Source organism: Oncorhynchus clarkii, chromosome 2 (assembly GCF_045791955.1).
Source record: "Oncorhynchus clarkii lewisi isolate Uvic-CL-2024 chromosome 2, UVic_Ocla_1.0, whole genome shotgun sequence".
Lineage (NCBI taxonomy): Eukaryota > Metazoa > Chordata > Actinopteri > Salmoniformes > Salmonidae > Oncorhynchus > Oncorhynchus clarkii.
Window position 1 is genome coordinate 13047857 of NC_092148.1, and position 17669 is coordinate 13065525.

General features: G+C 46.1%; 1 protein-coding gene across 1 annotated transcript; it reads left to right on the forward strand.

Annotated features, from left to right (window-relative positions):
• Window positions 1–919: 919 nt before the first annotated feature.
• On the forward strand, window positions 920–17418 carry LOC139379517 (voltage-dependent calcium channel gamma-7 subunit-like). Its single transcript, XM_071122339.1, has 6 exons — window positions 920–937; window positions 3874–4069; window positions 4564–4650; window positions 5338–5478; window positions 13583–13728; window positions 16963–17418. Exons 2-6 carry the CDS (start codon window positions 3874–3876, stop codon window positions 17416–17418), a joined length of 1026 nt encoding a protein of 341 aa, XP_070978440.1. The 5' UTR covers window positions 920–937.
• Window positions 17419–17669: the final 251 nt, after the last annotated feature.

The window sequence follows — 17669 nt, forward strand, 5'->3', positions numbered from 1 at the left end:
TCCTCCTCTCCTCTCTGTCTCTCTTCTAGTCACTCCTCCTCTCCTTCCGTCTCTCTTTTAGTCACTCCTCCTCTCCTCTCTGACTCTCTTCTAGTCACTCCTCTTCTCCTCTCTGTCTCTCTTCTAGTCACTCCTCCTCTCCTCTCTGTCTCTCTTTTAGTCACTCCTCCTCTCCTCTCTGTCTCTCTTCTAGTCACTCCTCCTATCCTCTCTGTCTCTCTTCATGTCACTCCTCCTCTCCTCTCTGTCACTCTTTTAGTCACTCCTCCTCTCCTCTCTGTCTCGCTTCTAGTCACTCCTCTCCTCTCTGTCTCTCTTCTAGTCACTCCTCCTATCCTCTCTGTCTCTCTTCATGTCACTCCTCTCCTCTCTGTCACTATTTTAGTCACTCCTCCTCTCCTCTCTGTCTCACTTCTAGTCACTCCTCCTATCCTCTCTGTCTCTCTTCATGTCACTCCTCCTCTCCTCTCTGTCACTCTTTTAGTCACTCCTCCTCTCCTCTCTGTCTCGCTTCTAGTCACTCCTCTCCTCTCTGTCTCTCTTCTAGTCACTCCTCCTCTCCTCTCTGTCTCTCTTCATGTCACTCCTCCTATCCCTTCTGTCTCTCTTCATCTCCCTCCTCCTCTCCTCTCTGTCTCTCTTCTAGTCACTCCTCCTCTCCTTCCGTCTCTCTTTTAGTCACTCCTCCTCTCCTCTCTGTCTCTCTTTTAGTCACTCCTCCTCTCCTCTTTGTCTCTCTTCTAGTCACTCCTCCTCTCCTCTCTGTCGCTCTTTTAGTCACTCCTCCTCTCCTCTCTGTCGCTCTTCTAGACACTCTTCCTCTCCTCTCTGTCTCTCTTCTAGTCACTCCTCCTCTCCTCTCATCATATCTCTCCTTCTCCTCTCTGTCTCTCTTCTAGCTATTCCCCCTCCTCTTGTTTCTACATCTCTGTCTTCAGTCAGTTCTATTCTCCCTCCTCTTCTTTCTATATCTCTGTCTTTAGTCAGTTTTATTCTCCCTCCTCTTCTTTCTATATCTCTGTCTTTAGTCAGTTCTATTCCCCCTCCTCTTCTTTCTATATCTCTGTCTTTAGTCAGTTCTATGCTCCCCCCCCCCTCCCCCCCACACACACACACAATGTCGCCCCCCAGGCCCATGCGTCTCCACTCAGCTATGAGGGCTCCGCTGAGTCACCACACAGACTGGAGAGAAAACACAGGGAGAGAAACATGACCGGGTGAACATGGTGGAGGAGAGAAGAAGAGAGGGAAGGACACTGAGGAATGAAGGAGGAGGAAGGGGAAAACATTGGGAAGAGGGTGAAAATTAAGATGTGAGAGGGAGAAAGAAGTAAGGGGAAGACGTGAAGAGAATGAAAGAAACAGAGAGAAGGAGAAAGGAAGAAACACAATTACATGTTGAAATAGAGGGAGAAGGAGAGAATGAGAAGGATATCCAATTAGGAGGGAGACAGTCTCTGAGCAACACCATTTCATCAGTATGATAAAGTAATTATCACCTAATAATCCACAACAGCAAATCAGTAGTATAAATGACATATGCATGTAGAGTTTTGCTAGCCGTTTCCATAGTTATCCTCCATTCACTGTCTGTCTGTCTGTCTTCCTTCCTGTCTTTGTCTTCTTATCTGTTTCCCTCTGTTGAATCTGTCTCTCTCTCCACCCTATTATCACCCTATTCTTAATTCCCTTCTCCCAGCTCTTCCAATCCTCCAATCCCTCGCTCACAAAGCCAGGCTCCATTCACTCTTCCCTCTCCAATCATCCCTCTTTCACTCTCCATTCATCCCTCCTTCACTCTCCATTCAACCCTCCTTCACACTCCATTCGTCCCTCCTCCCCTCTCCATTCAACCCTCCTTCACTCTCCATTCATCCCTCCTTCAACCTCCATTCATCCCTCCTTCACTCTCCATTCAACCCTCCTTCCATCTCCATTCATCCCTCCTTCCCTCTCCATTCATCCCTCCTTCACTCTCCATTCATCCCTCCTTCACTCTCCATTCATCCCTCCTTCACTCTCCATTCAACCCTCCTTCCATCTCCATTCATCCCTCCTTCCCTCTCCATTCATCCCACCTTCACTCTCCATTCATCCCTCCTTCACTCTCCATTCATCCCTCCTTCCCTCTCCATTCGCTCCATTCACTGCACAATAAGCACATCCATGGAGATGCCTTTTCTCCCAGCATGCTTTGCAAGTGGGATGGGGGCTCAGTGCAGTTGATGTCACTCTGGGTAGAAGCTGCACGTAGCCATAGGTGTAGAATCAGCTTCCCCTCTCCACATCCTATCCTTAACCATTAGTGTGATAAATGAGAAACTGAGCATAGACCGGAAGCTCATCTCCGACGAAGACAGTTACTCTGAAACAACATGGAGGACCACTGACCAAATGACTCTTCAGGGTGATGTGAGGACACAATGGACAAGAGCAGTGTACAATATACAAGGGGCGATTGTGTCGCAAATGGGTGATGAATGAACACACAGGGTGAATTAACACACACACACCCAGCGTGCTGACTGGGGAGGGAGGATCTCAAATCTCACTTTCTCATGTGGAATCACATGTAAAAATCTAAAAATCGAACTTTCACATACAATTGTTTTTCACATGTGAACTTGCAATTCCACATGTGAAAATATAATTTGCAGTTTCACATGTAAGAAAACTCCACATTTACTGCGATGTTTGTAAACCAAGTAAATGAAAACAAACACTGTATAGCTTAAAAACTATATAGGTTAAAACTATAATTTTGATATCATGGATGGTCAGTCCAGAGCGCAGGCTATGGATTCCAGAGTGGTTGCATTTCACCAGCCCCATCCATCAGCTTTTTACCTAAACTGTGCCGGGGAGCCCACTTTGTTAAAGTTTCAATTAAGGATTGCCGCTTGAAACAACATATGGTGCAAGGTTCTAGCGAGTAACTTACTTTTGTGCCATTAATATCAATTTGAAAAACTGATGTCGAGAACAAAATTCTTAGTATTGCAAACAAAAATAATTATACTGAAAGCAAAACATAAACCCAAATGTATTAATAGTAAAATATGTATTGCAAGGAAATAATTGTTTAACGCAAGAGCAAATAATTTGTAAATGGATGCAAAACAAATATTTTCTGTGAAACATTTTGTATGATACCGTAATTAAATAAAATGCCTCTCTCTTTCCTGCAGGTTTCCCTATAGTTGGTTACTTTACCCTGGCATTTGCTTTCACTGCCTTTTTTCAAGTGTTGGCATATTACAGCATCATGGTACCCTGCATCCCACTGCTGGTTTGCCTCTGAAGTTAAGCAGGGTCGTGGCTGGTCCCCAAACGGGAGCCCAGACGGGTATTTAGCGACATCTGTCAAAGTCAGAATTTCCACCTGGAGAAAGAGAGCCTTATCATCAGATTATCTTTCTTCACTGTGGCCTGTCTCCTTGGAAAATCCATGTTCGCCGTACTTTACAAAGGGAACGAATTATTGGACCGCTAATATATTTTTGAACGTTATCGTTTTTCCGCACAATCACTCATATATCTGGTAAATGTACTCATATATCGCAAATGTAACCCAACTCGGTTTCGCTTTGACTGCTATACAAACGTTGTGTATTGCTTAGAGATTTTCTGCCAATGGACATTTCCTGTACAATCTGAGCGATGCTGAACTATTTGGCAAGGCAACGGTGTGTAGAGCCAAAAGAAGTCTGCCTCTCATTGAAGATATTTTTTTAGGAGTTCTCTTTCTCTCTCTTTGCTTTGTCTCTCGCTCCTCTCTGAAGACTTCATGCAATAAGTCTGACTTATCCTTGCTCTCTCTCCTTCTCCCTCCCGCCACTCCCTCCTCTCCTTCCGCTCTCCCTCTGTCTCTAGATGAGTTCGTGCAGTAGCAGAGCGCTGACCATCCTGTCCACGGTGTTTGGGGCGTGTGGTCTGCTGCTGGTGGGCGTGGCTGTGTCTACAGACTACTGGCTGTTGATGGAGGAGGGCATCGTGCTGCAGCAGAACCAGAGCATGGAGGTCAAGATGGCCCTGCACTCTGGCCTCTGGAGGGTCTGCTTCGTGGCTGGTACATATGACCTCTGACCCTCAATAGCAGTGGTGACCTGACCAATCTGCTCCAGGTAGAATTAGCCATTGTTGATCTAGGATCAGTTCACTCCTTCTAAATCTGAACGTTAACCATTAGTGGAAAATACTAAACGGACCTTATATCAGTGCAACTTCCCAATCTCAATGTTATATACTGTATTCTTTTTTCATTAACGTATTCAGGGGCGGACTGGCCATCCGGCTTCTCAGGCAAATGCCAGATGGGCTGATTCATTTTTTGCCTAAATTGTTTTCTTTGTGCAAAATGATAATTGACTGGCAAAACTTGGGGGCCTCAAATAACAAAATGGGCCGGTGTGGGGGCCTCAAAGAAAAAAATGGTCCGTTGTGTTAGAAATGGTAGGACAGATTTTTGGTCCCAGTCCAACCCTGTATGTGTGTATCTGCCTCCCTCTCTCTTTCTCATGCAAGCCTCAATTTTATACACTCTTTCTTTCCCTTCTCTCTCAGGGACAGAGAACGGGAGATGTGTGGCGTCAGAGTATTTCACTGAGCCAGAGATAGAGATCACCACAGAGAATACTGCTAATATTCTGAGTGAGTATACTGTACCCTACACTTACAGCTTTACACTGCAAGCTCAGCATAGAGCTCACCAACTTGTAGCCCTAAAAAACGGAAATGAGTTACCTCTGTTTCATTCAACCATTCCTATGGTCAGCGCTCAGGAAATTACTGGCTCGTTGGCCAAAGCCTATGGGGAAATTAATTTGGATTTTAGAGGTGTTTTGGATAAACAGAGAAAAAAATAAGTTCTGGGGTTAACACAGGCTTAGATCTTCTACATTTTGTTCTATGAGATAATAGCAGTCAGTTAAAATGACATGTATTAATTATTATGAAGCCTTTATGTCATTTATGTGTTTGTTATGATTACATAAATTCTTAAAAATTCACAAAAAGTGTCATTAGCTGATGAAGAGTAACTCATTGAACAAAACGTATATGGTCACCCTAAGCCTGTGTTTACCACAGACCTTATTTTTGGCATTTATCCAAAACCCCTCCAAAACCCCAATTCATTTCCCCATAGTCTTTGGCCAATGAGTCATGGCGAAGTTGATGCCAACAAAAAGACGTCATTACTATTGCTCTCTCTCTTATGGTTAGTACATAACATTTGACCTCTAATGCTGTGACCCTGTAGAGATGGTGCGGACAGCCACTCAATTTCCCATGGTGTCTCTGCTATGACCTTTAACCTCTAACACTGTGACCCTGTAGAGATGGTGCGGACGGCCACTCCGTTCCCCATGGTGTCTCTGCTCTTCGTCTTCATGGCCTTTGTCATCAGTAACATCGGACACATACGGCCCCAGCGCACCATCCTGGCCTTCGTCTCCGGGATCTTCTTCATCCTCTCAGGTAGATAGGCCACTCCATCTGGCCTTGATTATTACTGCCTTCATCCATCCTCTCAGGTAGATAGGCCACTCCATCTGGCCTTGATTATTACTGCCTTCATCCATCCTCTCAGGTAGATAGGCCACTCCATCTGGCCTTGATTATTACTGCCTTCATCCATCTTCTCAGGTAGATAGGCCACTCCATCTGGCCTTGATTATTATTGCCTTCATCCATCCTCTCAGGTAGATAGGCCACTCCATCTGGCCTTGATTAGTACTGCCTTCATCCATCCTCTCAGGTAGATATGCCCCTCCATCTGGCCTTGATTATCATTGCCTTCATCCATCCTGTCAGGTAGAGAGGCCACTCCATCTGGCCTTGATTATTACTGCCTTCATCCATCCTCTCAGGCAAATAGGCCACTCCATCTGGCCTAGATTATTACTGCCTTCATCCATCCTCTCAGGTAAATAGGCCAATCCATCTGGCCTACATTATTACTGCCTTCATCCATCCTCTCAGGTAAATAGGCCAATCCATCTGGCCTACATTATTACTGCCTTCATCCATCCTCTCAGGTAAATAGGCCAATCCATCTGGCCTACATTATTACTGCCTTCATCCATCCTCTCAGGTAAATAGGCCAATCCATCTGGCCTACATTATTACTGCCTTCATCCATCCTCTCAGGTAAATAGGCCAATCATGTTAATTTGAACAAGGCTTATCTGTGTGTGATGATTCATATCTGGCCCCCTCTGTCTCCTTCCAACTGTGATTGATTATTGCTGTCTTCATCCTGTTTCAGCCTAGCCACTCCATCATTGCTCTATTTTTACTTTTGGATGTCTCCTGTACCACCTGAACAGGGTCTGACCATTATTACTGCAAATAATATCTCTGAATAAGGTCAAGTTGAGCAGAACAATCACTGGTGTCATCAGGAATTTCTGTTGACAATGGTTCTTTCTAAAACTGTGTCTACATACAGTACCAGTCAAAAGTTTGGACATACCTGCTCATTACATGGTTGTTCTTTATTTTTACTATTTTCTACATAGTAGAATAATAATGAAGACATCAACACTATGAAATAACACATATGGAATCATGTAGTAACCAAAACAGTGTTAAACCAGTCAAAATATATTTTATATTTCAGATTCCATCAGTAGCCTTGATGACAGCTTTGCAGACTCTTGGTATTCTCTCAACTAGCTTCATGAGGTAGTTGCCTGGAATACATTTCAATTAACTGGTGTGGTATTTGTGGTATTTAGTGGTATTTATTTGTGGTATTTATTCTTAATGTGTTTGAGCCAATCAGTTGTGTTGTGACATGGTAGAGGTGGTATACAGAAGATTGCCCTATTTGGTAAAAGACCAAGTCCATATTATGACAAGAACAGCTCAAATAAGCAAAGAGAAACGACAGTCCATCATTACTTTAAGACATGAAGGTCAGTCAATCTGGAAAATGTCAAGAACTTTGAAAGTATCTTCAAGTGCTGTCGCAAAAACCATCAAGCGCTATGATGAAACTGGCTCTCATGGGGACCGCCACAGACACATCTCAACATCCACTGTTCAATGGAGTCTGCCTGAATCAGGCGTTCATGGCCGAATTGCTGTAAAGAAACCACATCCAAATGACACCAATAAGAAGAAGAGACTTGCTTGGGCCAAGAAACATGAGCAGACTCCAGACCGGTGGGAAATTATCTGTCCTTTGGTCTGATCCAAATTTGAGATTTTTGGTTCCAACCACCATGTCTTTGTGAGACGCAGAGTAGGAGAACGGATGATCTCTTCATGTGTGGTTCCCACCGTGAAGCATGGAGGAGGTGTGATGGTGTGGGGGTGCTTTGCTGATGACACTGTCAGTGATTTATTTACAATTCAAGGCACACTTAACCAGCATGGCTACCACAGCAGTCTGCAGCAATACATCATCCCATCTGGTTTGCACTTAGAGGGACTATCATTTGTTTTTCAACAGGACAATGACCCAACACACCACCAGGCTGTGTAAGGGCTATTTAACCAAGAAAGAGAGTGATGGACTGCTGCATCAGACCTGGCCTCCACGATCACCCAACCTCAACCCAATTGAGATGGTTTGGGATGAGTTGGACCACAGAGTGAAGGAAAAGCAGCCAACAAGTGCTCAGCATGTGGGAACTCCTTCAAGACTGTTGGAAAAGCATTCCAGGTGAATGTGGTTGAGAGAATGCCAAGGGTGTGCAAACCTGTTATCAAGGCAAAGGGTGGCTAGTTTGAAGAATTTACAATCTAAAACATATTTGGATTTGTTGAACACTTTTTTTGTTACTATATGATTCCATATGTGTTATTTCATAGTGTTGATATCTTCACTACAATGTAAAAATGTAGAAAATAGTACAAATTAAGAAAATCCTAGAATGAGTAGGTGTGTCCAAACATTTTGACTGGTAGTGTATTTTGTATTTGTCACTGGAATTTCATCATTCCTATTGATTGTACATTAATTAAATCCCTCAGTCTATTTTATAAGAATTTGTAAGATTCCTATTTGCATAAATTAGACAGAGACCAGTCTTATCAAAATTAGATAATAGTATTTATTCTCGGAGCGCGCTGCCATGAAACCACGAACAACAGTTTATATACAGAATATGACGTCATAGGTTATAAAACGTCCTTTCTCCCAACAGTTCAAAAGTTTATTCCCACCCCTTCTCTCTCTCACTCCAGACACACAGTTAAATCGAGGTTAAACTTCTGAAGTCTTCATCCATCACCATTCAGCAGACAGTTCCAGCTAATGGAAAACCTAAGAAAACACACACTGCCTTATCTACACATCCCAGAGCTAAGTTGAGTCGGTTCAACCATAGGTTAACGACCCTTTTTGCTTACTTAAGTACCCCAAATTCCAGTCCCCTCCAACCTGGCTGGAATGGTATTTATTTTATTTAATTAACCCGTGTTTCATGCTCCACAATCCCTTCCTTATGAATTAATATTATTAATCAGATATAATAAAACAGAGTAGAGTTTAATTAGTTATAGTTCTATTTAAAATGTAGATATTGTTTAGTCATTATTCATAAAATTCCTAACAGTATTGTAAATCAGAGAAATATCTATCCTCTGTGAAGCTGTTTGGGGACTTTTCTGCTTTGTAGTTCACTCTCCTGACCAGGAGGTGGCAGTGATGAGGGAGCTCCCTTTTCTCTCTATGGAAGAGAGAGAGAGATGAGAAGATATCAAGAATGGCACTCAAAACATAACAATTCACCTATGATATGTTAGGAAAAACAGGTATATTATTTAAGGACAAAAAACAGTCATTATAATCACATTCCTGCCTTTGTTGTGGTTTGTTTGTAACACAGCAGCATTTCGCACTCTCGGTCCTGGCCCCCTTGCATGCTCTCTCTCTCTCTCTCTCTCTCTCTCTCTCTCTCTCTCTCTCTCTCTCTCTCTCTCTCTCTCTCTCTCTCTGTGTGTGTGGGTGAGTGAGTGAGTGTATTTTCGTATGCCAGTGTTACTTATTTAGGTAAAGATGATGAACCTCTATGTTATAACTGGACATGGTTTCCATGCACTTTCCTTTTACATTCACAGCCTATACTGACTGACAGGCTCCCGGTGTACAGAACACATGCTCATACACCATATATGTATGTGGCTCTACGTGCGTTCTAATGGTACATTTTTCACATATGGGGCATCACATGCATTTTAATGTTGTATAAATGGTTTGCTCAGAAGAGTGGTATTTTAATGTTGTATGTAGAGTTTTTCCAATGAGGAAGGTCTTCTCTAACTCTTTACTGAAAGCTGCTCGGTGTCTATATCCCACAGAAAGGTCTTACAGCATACACAGAGCATCACAGCTATAGGGGACTGGCTTAGTGTCCTGTCCTCTGCCATATCATTTTGAATGGGGGTCCTCACTCACTCACTCTCTCTCTCTCAAAACAATTCAGTTTAAGGGCTTTATTGGCATGGGAAGCATCTGTTAACATTGCCAAGGCAAGTGAAGTAGATAATAAACAAAAGTGAAATAAACAATAAAAATTAACAGTTAACATTACACACAAGTTCGAAAAAAGTAAAGACATTTCAAATGTCTTATTATGTCTATATACAGTGTTGTAGCGATGTGCAAATAGTTAAAGTACAAAATGTAAGGTTCTCCCGGGTGGTCTAAGGCACTGCATCGCAGTGCTAGCTGTGCCACCAGAGACTCTGGGTTCGAACCCTCTGTCGCAACCGGCCGCGACTGGGAAGCCCATGGGGCGACTCACAATTGGCCTAGCGTAGTCCGGGTTAGGGGTTAGGGAGGGTTTTGCCGGCAGGGATATCCTTGTCTCATTGCGCACTAGCGACCCCTGTGGTGGGCTGGGCGCAGTGCACGCTGACCAGGTCGCTAGGTGTACGGTGTTTCCTCTGACACATTGGTGCAGCTGGCTTCCCAGTTGGATGCGCGCTGTGTTAAGAAGCAGTGCGGCTTGGTTGGGTTGTGTTTCAGAGGACGCATGGCTCTCGACCTTCGTCTCTCCCGAGTCCGTGTGGGAGTTGTGGCGATGAGACAAGACAGTAACTACCAGCAATTGGATACCATGAAATTAGAGGGTAAAATAAAAAAAAGTGCAAAATGGAAAATAAATAAACATAATTAGTTTGTTCTTCCCTTTTCTTGTGGCAACAGGTCACACATCTTGCTGCAGTGATGGCACACTGTGGGAGTTTATCAAAATTGGGTTTGGTTTCAAATTCTTTGTGGATCTGTGTAATCTGAGGGAAATATGTGTCTCTAATATGGTCATACATTTGGCAGGAGGTTAGGAAGTGCAGCTCAGTTTCCATATAATTTTGTGGGCAGTGTGCACATAGCCTGTCTTCTCTTGAGAGCCAGGTCTGCCTACGGCAGCCTCTCTCAAATGGCAAGGCTATGCTGCCACTGTGTACTCTCTGTTTAGGGCCAAACAGCATTCTAGTTTGCTCTGTTTTTTTTAAAATTCTTTCCAATATGTCAAGTAATTATATTTTTGTTTTCTCATGGTTTGGTTGGGTCTACATGTGTTGCTGTCCTGGGGCTCTGTGTGGAGTGTTTGTGTTTGTGAACAGAGCCCCAGGACCAGCTTGCTCAGGGGACTCTTCTCCAGGTTCATCTCTCTGTAGGTGATGGCTTTGTTATGGAAGGTTTGGGAATCGCTTCATTTTAGGTGGTTGTAGAATTTAACAGCTCTTTTCTGGATTTTGATAATTAGTGGGTATCGGCCTAATTCTGCTCTGCATACATTATTTGGTGGTTTACGTTGTACACAGAGGATATTTTTGCAGAATTCTGCATGCAGAGTGTCAATCTGTTGTTTGTTCCATTTTGTGAATTCTTGGTTGGTGAGCGGACCCCAGACCTCACAACCATAATAGGCAAAGGGTTCTATAACTGATTCAAGTATTTTTACAGATCCTAATTGGTATGTCGAATTTTATGTTCCTTTTGATGGCATGGAAGGCCCTTCTTGCTTTGTCTCTCAGCTCGTTCAAGGTTTTGTGGAAGTTACCTTTGGTGCTGATGTTTAGGCCGAGGTATGTATAGTTTGTGTGTGCTCTAGAGCAACGCTGTCTAGATGGAATTTTTATTTGTGGCAACTGGTCCTTTTTTGGAACACCATTATTTTTTATCTTACTGAGATTTACTGAGATTTACTGTCAGGGCCCAAGTCTGACAGAATCTGTGCAGAAGAAGCACCAGATCATCAGCAAACAGTAGACATTTCACTTCAGATTCTAGTAGGATGAGGCCGGGTGCTGCAGACTTTTCTAGTGTCCTCGCCTATTCGTTGATATATATATGATGAAGAGGGTGAGGCTTAAGCTGCATCCCTGTCTCACTCCACAGTCCTGTGGATAGAAATATGTGTTTTTTGCCAATTTTAAATATGCACTTGTTGTTTGTGTGCATGGATTTTATAATGTTGTATGTTTTTCCGCAAACATCACTTTCCATCAATTTGTATAGCGGACCCTCATGCCAAACTGAGTCAACAACTTTTTTGAAATCAACTAAGCATGAGAAGACTTTGCCTTGTTTTGGTTTGTTTGTTTGTCAATTAGGGTGTGCAGGGTGAATTTGTGGTCTGTCGTACGGTAATCTCTCTCTCTCTCTCACACACACTTTCCTCCCTCAGAATCCTCTCTCTGTCTTTTAGTGTCATTGTTATTTGCTATATTCCTTTCACTTTCGCCCCCTCTCTTCCTTGTCTTTGTTGCTGTTGGTGTCAGTGGTAATGTCCTGCTGCTCTCTATCCCTCTATCTCTCTCTCTTAGGGTGTCAGTGGTAATGTCCTGCTGCTCTCTCTCTCTCTCTCTCTCTCTCTCTCTCTCTCTCTCTCTCTCTCAGGGTGTCAGCGTTAATGTCTTCTTTCTCTCTCTCCCTCTATCACTCTCTCTCTCCTTCTCTCTTTCTCTCCCTCCCTCCCACCTCCATCCTTCTCTTCCTCCCTCTTTCTCGCCATCCCTCCCTCCCCTTCTTTCTTTCTCTCTCCCCCCCTACCTCTCTCTCTCTCTCCTCTCTTTCTCTCCCTCCCAACTCCATCCTTCTCAACTAAGCATGAGAAGACTTTGCCTTGTTTTGGTTTGTTTGTTTGTCAATTAGGGTGTGCAGGGTGAATTTGTGGTCTGTCGTACGGTAATCTCTCTCTCTCTCTCACACACACTTTCCTCCCTCAGAATCCTCTCTCTGTCTTTTAGTGTCATTGTTATTTGCTATATTCCTTTCACTTTCGCCCCCTCTCTTCCTTGTCTTTGTTGCTGTTGGTGTCAGTGGTAATGTCCTGCTGCTCTCTATCCCTCTATCTCTCTCTCTTAGGGTGTCAGTGGTAATGTCCTGCTGCTCTCTCTCTCTCTCTCTCTCTCTCTCTCTCTCTCTCTCTCTCTCTCTCTCTCTCTCTCTCTCAGGGTGTCAGCGTTAATGTCTTCTTTCTCTCTCTCCCTCTATCACTCTCTCTCTCCTTCTCTCTTTCTCTCCCTCCCTCCCACCTCCATCCTTCTCTTCCTCCCTCTTTCTCGCCATCCCTCCCTCCCCTTCTTTCTTTCTCTCTCCCCCCTACCTCTCTCTCTCTCTCCTCTCTTTCTCTCCCTCCCAACTCCATCCTTCTCAACTAAGCATGAGAAGACTTTGCCTTGTTTTGGTTTGTTTGTTTGTCAATTAGGGTGTGCAGGGTGAATTTGTGGTCTGTCGTACGGTAATCTCTCTCTCTCTCTCACACACACTTTCCTCCCTCAGAATCCTCTCTCTGTCTTTTAGTGTCATTGTTATTTGCTATATTCCTTTCACTTTCGCCCCCTCTCTTCCTTGTCTTTGTTGCTGTTGGTGTCAGTGGTAATGTCCTGCTGCTCTCTATCCCTCTATCTCTCTCTCTTAGGGTGTCAGTGGTAATGTCCTGCTGCTCTCTCTCTCTCTCTCTCTCTCTCTCTATCTCTCTCTCTCTCAGGGTGTCAGCATTAATGTCTTCTTTCTCTCTCTCCCTCTATCACTCTCTCTCTCCTTCTCTCTTTCTCTCCCTCCCTCCCACCTCCATCCTTCTCTTCCTCCCTCTTTCTCGCCATCCCTCCCTCCCTCCCCTTCTTTCTTTCTCTCTCCCCCTCTCTCTCTCTCTCCTCTCTTTCTCTCCCTCCCAACTCCATCCTTCTTTTCTTCCCTCTTTCTCTCTCTCTCCCTCCCTCCCTCCCTCTCCCTCTCTCTCTCTCGCTCCCTCTATCACCATCTTTCTCTCTCCCCCCTACCCCTCCCTCCCTCCCTCCCTCTCTCTCTCTCCTCTCTTTCTCTCCCTCCCAACTCCATCCTTCCCTTCTTCCCTCTTTCTCTCTCTCTCCCTCCCTCCCTCTCCCTCTCTCTCTCTCGCTCCCTCTATCACCTTCTTTCTCTCTCCCCCCTACCCCTCCCTCCCTCCCTCCCCCCGCTCTCTCTCTCCCTCCCTCCTTCTCTGCCTCCCTCCCTCCGCCCCCCCCTCTCTCTCTCTCTCCCTCCCTCCTTCTCTTCCTCCCTCCCTACCTCTCTCCCTCCCTCCTTCTCTTCCTCCCCCCGCCCCCCCCCCCCCTCTGTCTCTCCCTCCCTCTCCAGGCCTGAGTCTGGTGGTGGGGCTGGTGCTCTACATCTCCAGTATTAATGATGAGGTGATGAACAGACCGAGGGAGCCTGAACAGTTCTTCAACTACCACTACGGCTGGTCGTTTGCCTTCGCAGCCTCCTCCTTCCTACTCAAGGAGGTCAGAATTTGTGTGTGTGTGTGTGTGTGTGTGTGTGTGTGTGTGTGTGTGTGTGTGTGTGTGTGTGTGTGTGTGTGTGTGTGTGTGTGTGTGTGTGTGTGTACTTGTGTGCGTGTGTGTGTGGTAGGGGGGCAGGTGGTGGGGGGGGTGAGGAGACGTCATTAGTGCCACTGCTGTGCTGCCTGGGGTGCCCAGCTGACCTATCCATCTGAAAGCCACAGTGTCGTGCCGGCTGAGGCAAGCCTCCCTACAACACTCATCACAACACTCATTACACTGCAATATGCTGGGAAAGTACAGCTATAATTTAGGTCCTAGGGAGCCATACATTTAAATCACTATGACTTGCAAAGTCAAGGCAAAATTTGAGGCAGGAAAAATGATGATGCCTCTGCAAAATACTACTATTCTCTATACATTCTAAATCAGTCATTCTAAATGTAAACTTCTGCACAGTCTATCTGTACTGAGATGTTCTGTATGCAGGTGTTGAGGAAGAACCTGTACCTCTGGGTATTCCTGTGGCTGTCAGCCATCTTCTGTCCTGTGTGTGATAAGCGCTGATGGGACAGAGTGGAGAGTTCAGAGGAGCAACCCTTCTTTACCCCTGTCCTGTCAGAGTGGACACAGTTCAGAGGAGCAACCCTTCTTTACCCCAGTCCTGTCAGAGTGGAGAGTTCAGAGGAGCAGCCCTTCTTTACCCCTGTCCTGTCAGAGTGGAGAGTTCAGAGGAGCACCACTTCTTTACCCCCGTCCTGTCAGAGTGGAGAGTTCAGAGGAGCAACCCTTCTTTACCCCCGTCCTGTCAGAGTGGAGAGTTCAGAGGAGCACCTCTTCTTTACCCCCGTCCTGTCAGAGTGGAGAGTTCAGAGGAGCACCTCTTCTTTACCCCCGTCCTGTCAGAGTGGAGAGTTCAGAGGAGCACCTCTTCTTTACCCCTGTCCTGTCAGAGTGGAGAGTTCAGAGGAGCACCACTTCTTTACCCCCTGCCTCTGCAAAATACTACTATTCTCTATACATTCTAAATCAGTCATTCTAAATGTAAACTTCTGCACAGTCTATCTGTACTGAGATGTTCTGTATGCAGGTGTTGAGGAAGAACCTGTACCTCTGGGTATTCCTGTGGCTGTCAGCCATCTTCTGTCCTGTGTGTGATAAGCGCTGATGGGACAGAGTGGAGAGTTCAGAGGAGCAACCCTTCTTTACCCCTGTCCTGTCAGAGTGGACACAGTTCAGAGGAGCAACCCTTCTTTACCCCAGTCCTGTCAGAGTGGAGAGTTCAGAGGAGCAGCCCTTCTTTACCCCTGTCCTGTCAGAGTGGAGAGTTCAGAGGAGCACCACTTCTTTACCCCCGTCCTGTCAGAGTGGAGAGTTCAGAGGAGCACCACTTCTTTACCCCCGTCCTATCAGAGTGGAGAGTTCAGAGGAGAACCTCTTCTTTACACCCGTCCTGTCAGAGTGGAGAGTTCAGAGGAGCACCACTTCTTTACCCCCGTCCTATCAGAGTGGAGAGTTCAGAGGAGCACCTCTTCTTTACCCCCGTCCTGTCAGAGTGGAGAGTTCAGAGGAGCACCACTTCTTTACCCCCATCCTGTCAGAGTGGAGAGTTCAGAGGAGCAACCCTTCTTTACCCCTGTCCTGTCAGAGTGGAGAGTTCAGAGGAGCAACCCTTCTTTACCCCCGTCCTGTCAGAGTGGAGAGTTCAGAGGAGCACAACTTCTTTACCCCCGTCCTGTCAGAGTGGCGAGTTCAGAGGAGCAACCCTTCTTTACCCCCGTCCTGTCAGAGTGGAGAGTTCAGAGGAGCACCTCTTCTTTACCCCCGTCCTGTCAGAGTGGAGAGTTCAGAGGAGCAACCCTTCTTTACCCCCGTCCTGTCAGAGTGGAGAGTTCAGAGGAGCAACCCTTCTTTACCCCCGTCCTGTCAGAGTGGAGAGTTCAGAGGAGCACCTCTTCTTTACCCCCGTCCTGTCAGAGTGGAGAGTTCAGAGGAGCACCTCTTCTTTACCCCCGTCCTGTCAGAGTGGAGAGTTCAGAGGAGCACCTCTTCTTTACCCCTGTCCTGTCAGAGTGGAGAGTTCAGAGGAGCAACCCTTCTTTACCCCCGTCCTGTCAGAGTGGAGAGTTCAGAGGAGCACCTCTTCTTTACCCCCGTCCTGTCAGAGTGGAGAGTTCAGAGGAGCACCTCTTCTTTACCCCTGTCCTGTCAGAGTGGAGAGTTCAGAGGAGCAACCCTTCTTTACCCCCGTCCTGTCAGAGTGGAGAGTTCAGAGGAGCAACTCTTCTTTACTCGCCCTCTCTCTCTGTTGTCATAGCCAATCAGGGGGAGAGGAGTGTGTGTGTGCTTGCGTGTGCATGTGCGTATGTGTGTCCGTGTGTCCGTGTGGGTGTGTGTGATTATGGATATGAATTTTAATTCCACTGACTGTCAACTCCTTATGTGCCCATCAGATGAGTGCAAACTCTGTTTAAGTACAGTATAGTTCATCACTCCTAACTCAAATACAGTCTTTGTTTCAGTACTTGCTCTGTACATCTGCATACTCTAGTTTAGTTCAAACATTCATGACAGTTCTAAGACAGAGCATATATGAAGAGTGGACTGTTGTTGTACTTTGCTGCAGAGAAGATAGGAGAACCCTGCTGAATACACAATGAGCTAGTGAGGATTAGTATTCTGGGGATAGACTGGGGTGTCAGTGGGGATGTTGACATACTGTAGCAGTGCAGTAGTCTTCTCTCTCTCTGTGTGTGTGTGTGTGTGTGTGTGTGTGTGTGTGTGTGTGTGTGTGTGTGTGTGTGTGTGTGTGTGTGTGTGTGTGTGTGTGTGTGTGTGTGTGTGTGTGTGTGTGTGTGTGTGTTAGCGGTGCAGTGTTGTGTGATGTTCTCTGCTCGTTTCACCCATCTCTCCCTCCATCCCCCACCCTGCCTCTCTCACATCGTCAGCATTACTACACTAATGTGGTGCAATGGACAGCTCAGTGTGCTCCAATCCTTCTGCTCCTGCTACTCCTCCTCTTTCCTCGTCTTGCCTCTTGTCCTCACATTGCTCTCTCTCTCTCTCTCTCTCTCTCTCTCTCTCACTTCCTCTTATTCCATTGCTCACTAATCCCCTCGACTCACTTTCTTTTCCACCTCCTCCCCACTAGATTTATCCCCTCTACTTGTTCCCTTTTCTTTCAAACCTTTTGATCCCTGCATAACTCTCCCTCTCTCTATCTCTCTCTCCTGTCAGGGGGCTGGGGTGATGTCAGTCTATCTGTTTATGAAGCGTTATGCTGAGGAGGAGATGTACCGCCCCCACCCAGCCCTCTACCGCCCCCGTCTGTCTGAGTGCAGCGACTACAGCGGCCAGTTCCTCCACCCTGAGACCTGGCCTCCTCCTAAGAGGGGCCGCAGTGACTCCCGGGCCTCCAGCGACATCTCCATCCAGATCAACCAGACCCCCCCGCAGCCCACCAAAACCCCCCTGCAGGGCAACCACGGTGGGGGCATGGGGTCCAACATGGGCCCTGGGTCTGGGTCCTCCTCTGGAGCTAGCTACCAGATGCCCCCACCGTCTGGGGCCTACAACACCCACACACTTCAACACCAACACTCACACGGTAACTCCCAGGCCATGGCCATGCCCCCTTCCACCGGCCCCCCTCATTACCACACACACATGCACATGGACGCCTCCCCCTGTTAGAGAGAGGGAGCAAGGGACAGGGGTGCGCTGATGGTGGACTATCACTCCCATAGACACACACACATTTATGATGAAAAACAATATACAGTATATATATATAGATAGTAATGCTATAGGGGGAGATGGAGAGAGATGGAGGGAGGTGGAGATGGAGGGAGGTGGAGATGGAGGTAGGAAGATGCAGGCAGCTGGAGATGGAGATGGACAGAAAAGAGGGAGGGAGAAAGTAAGTGTGAAGAGCAAGAAAGCTG

What these genes read in the sequence shown, in the direction of transcription:
- LOC139379517 (XM_071122339.1), top strand. Translation starts at nt 3,874, where the DNA reads ATGAGTTCGTGCAGTAGCAGAGCGCTGACCATCCTGTCCACGGTGTTT. An exon ending in GAGGGTCTGCTTCGTGGCTG is followed by an intron (nt 4,070 to 4,563) that starts GTACATATGACC and finishes CTTCTCTCTCAG; the next exon opens with GGACAGAGAACGGGAGATGT. An exon ending in GAATACTGCTAATATTCTGA is followed by an intron (nt 4,651 to 5,337) that starts GTGAGTATACTG and finishes GTGACCCTGTAG; the next exon opens with AGATGGTGCGGACGGCCACT.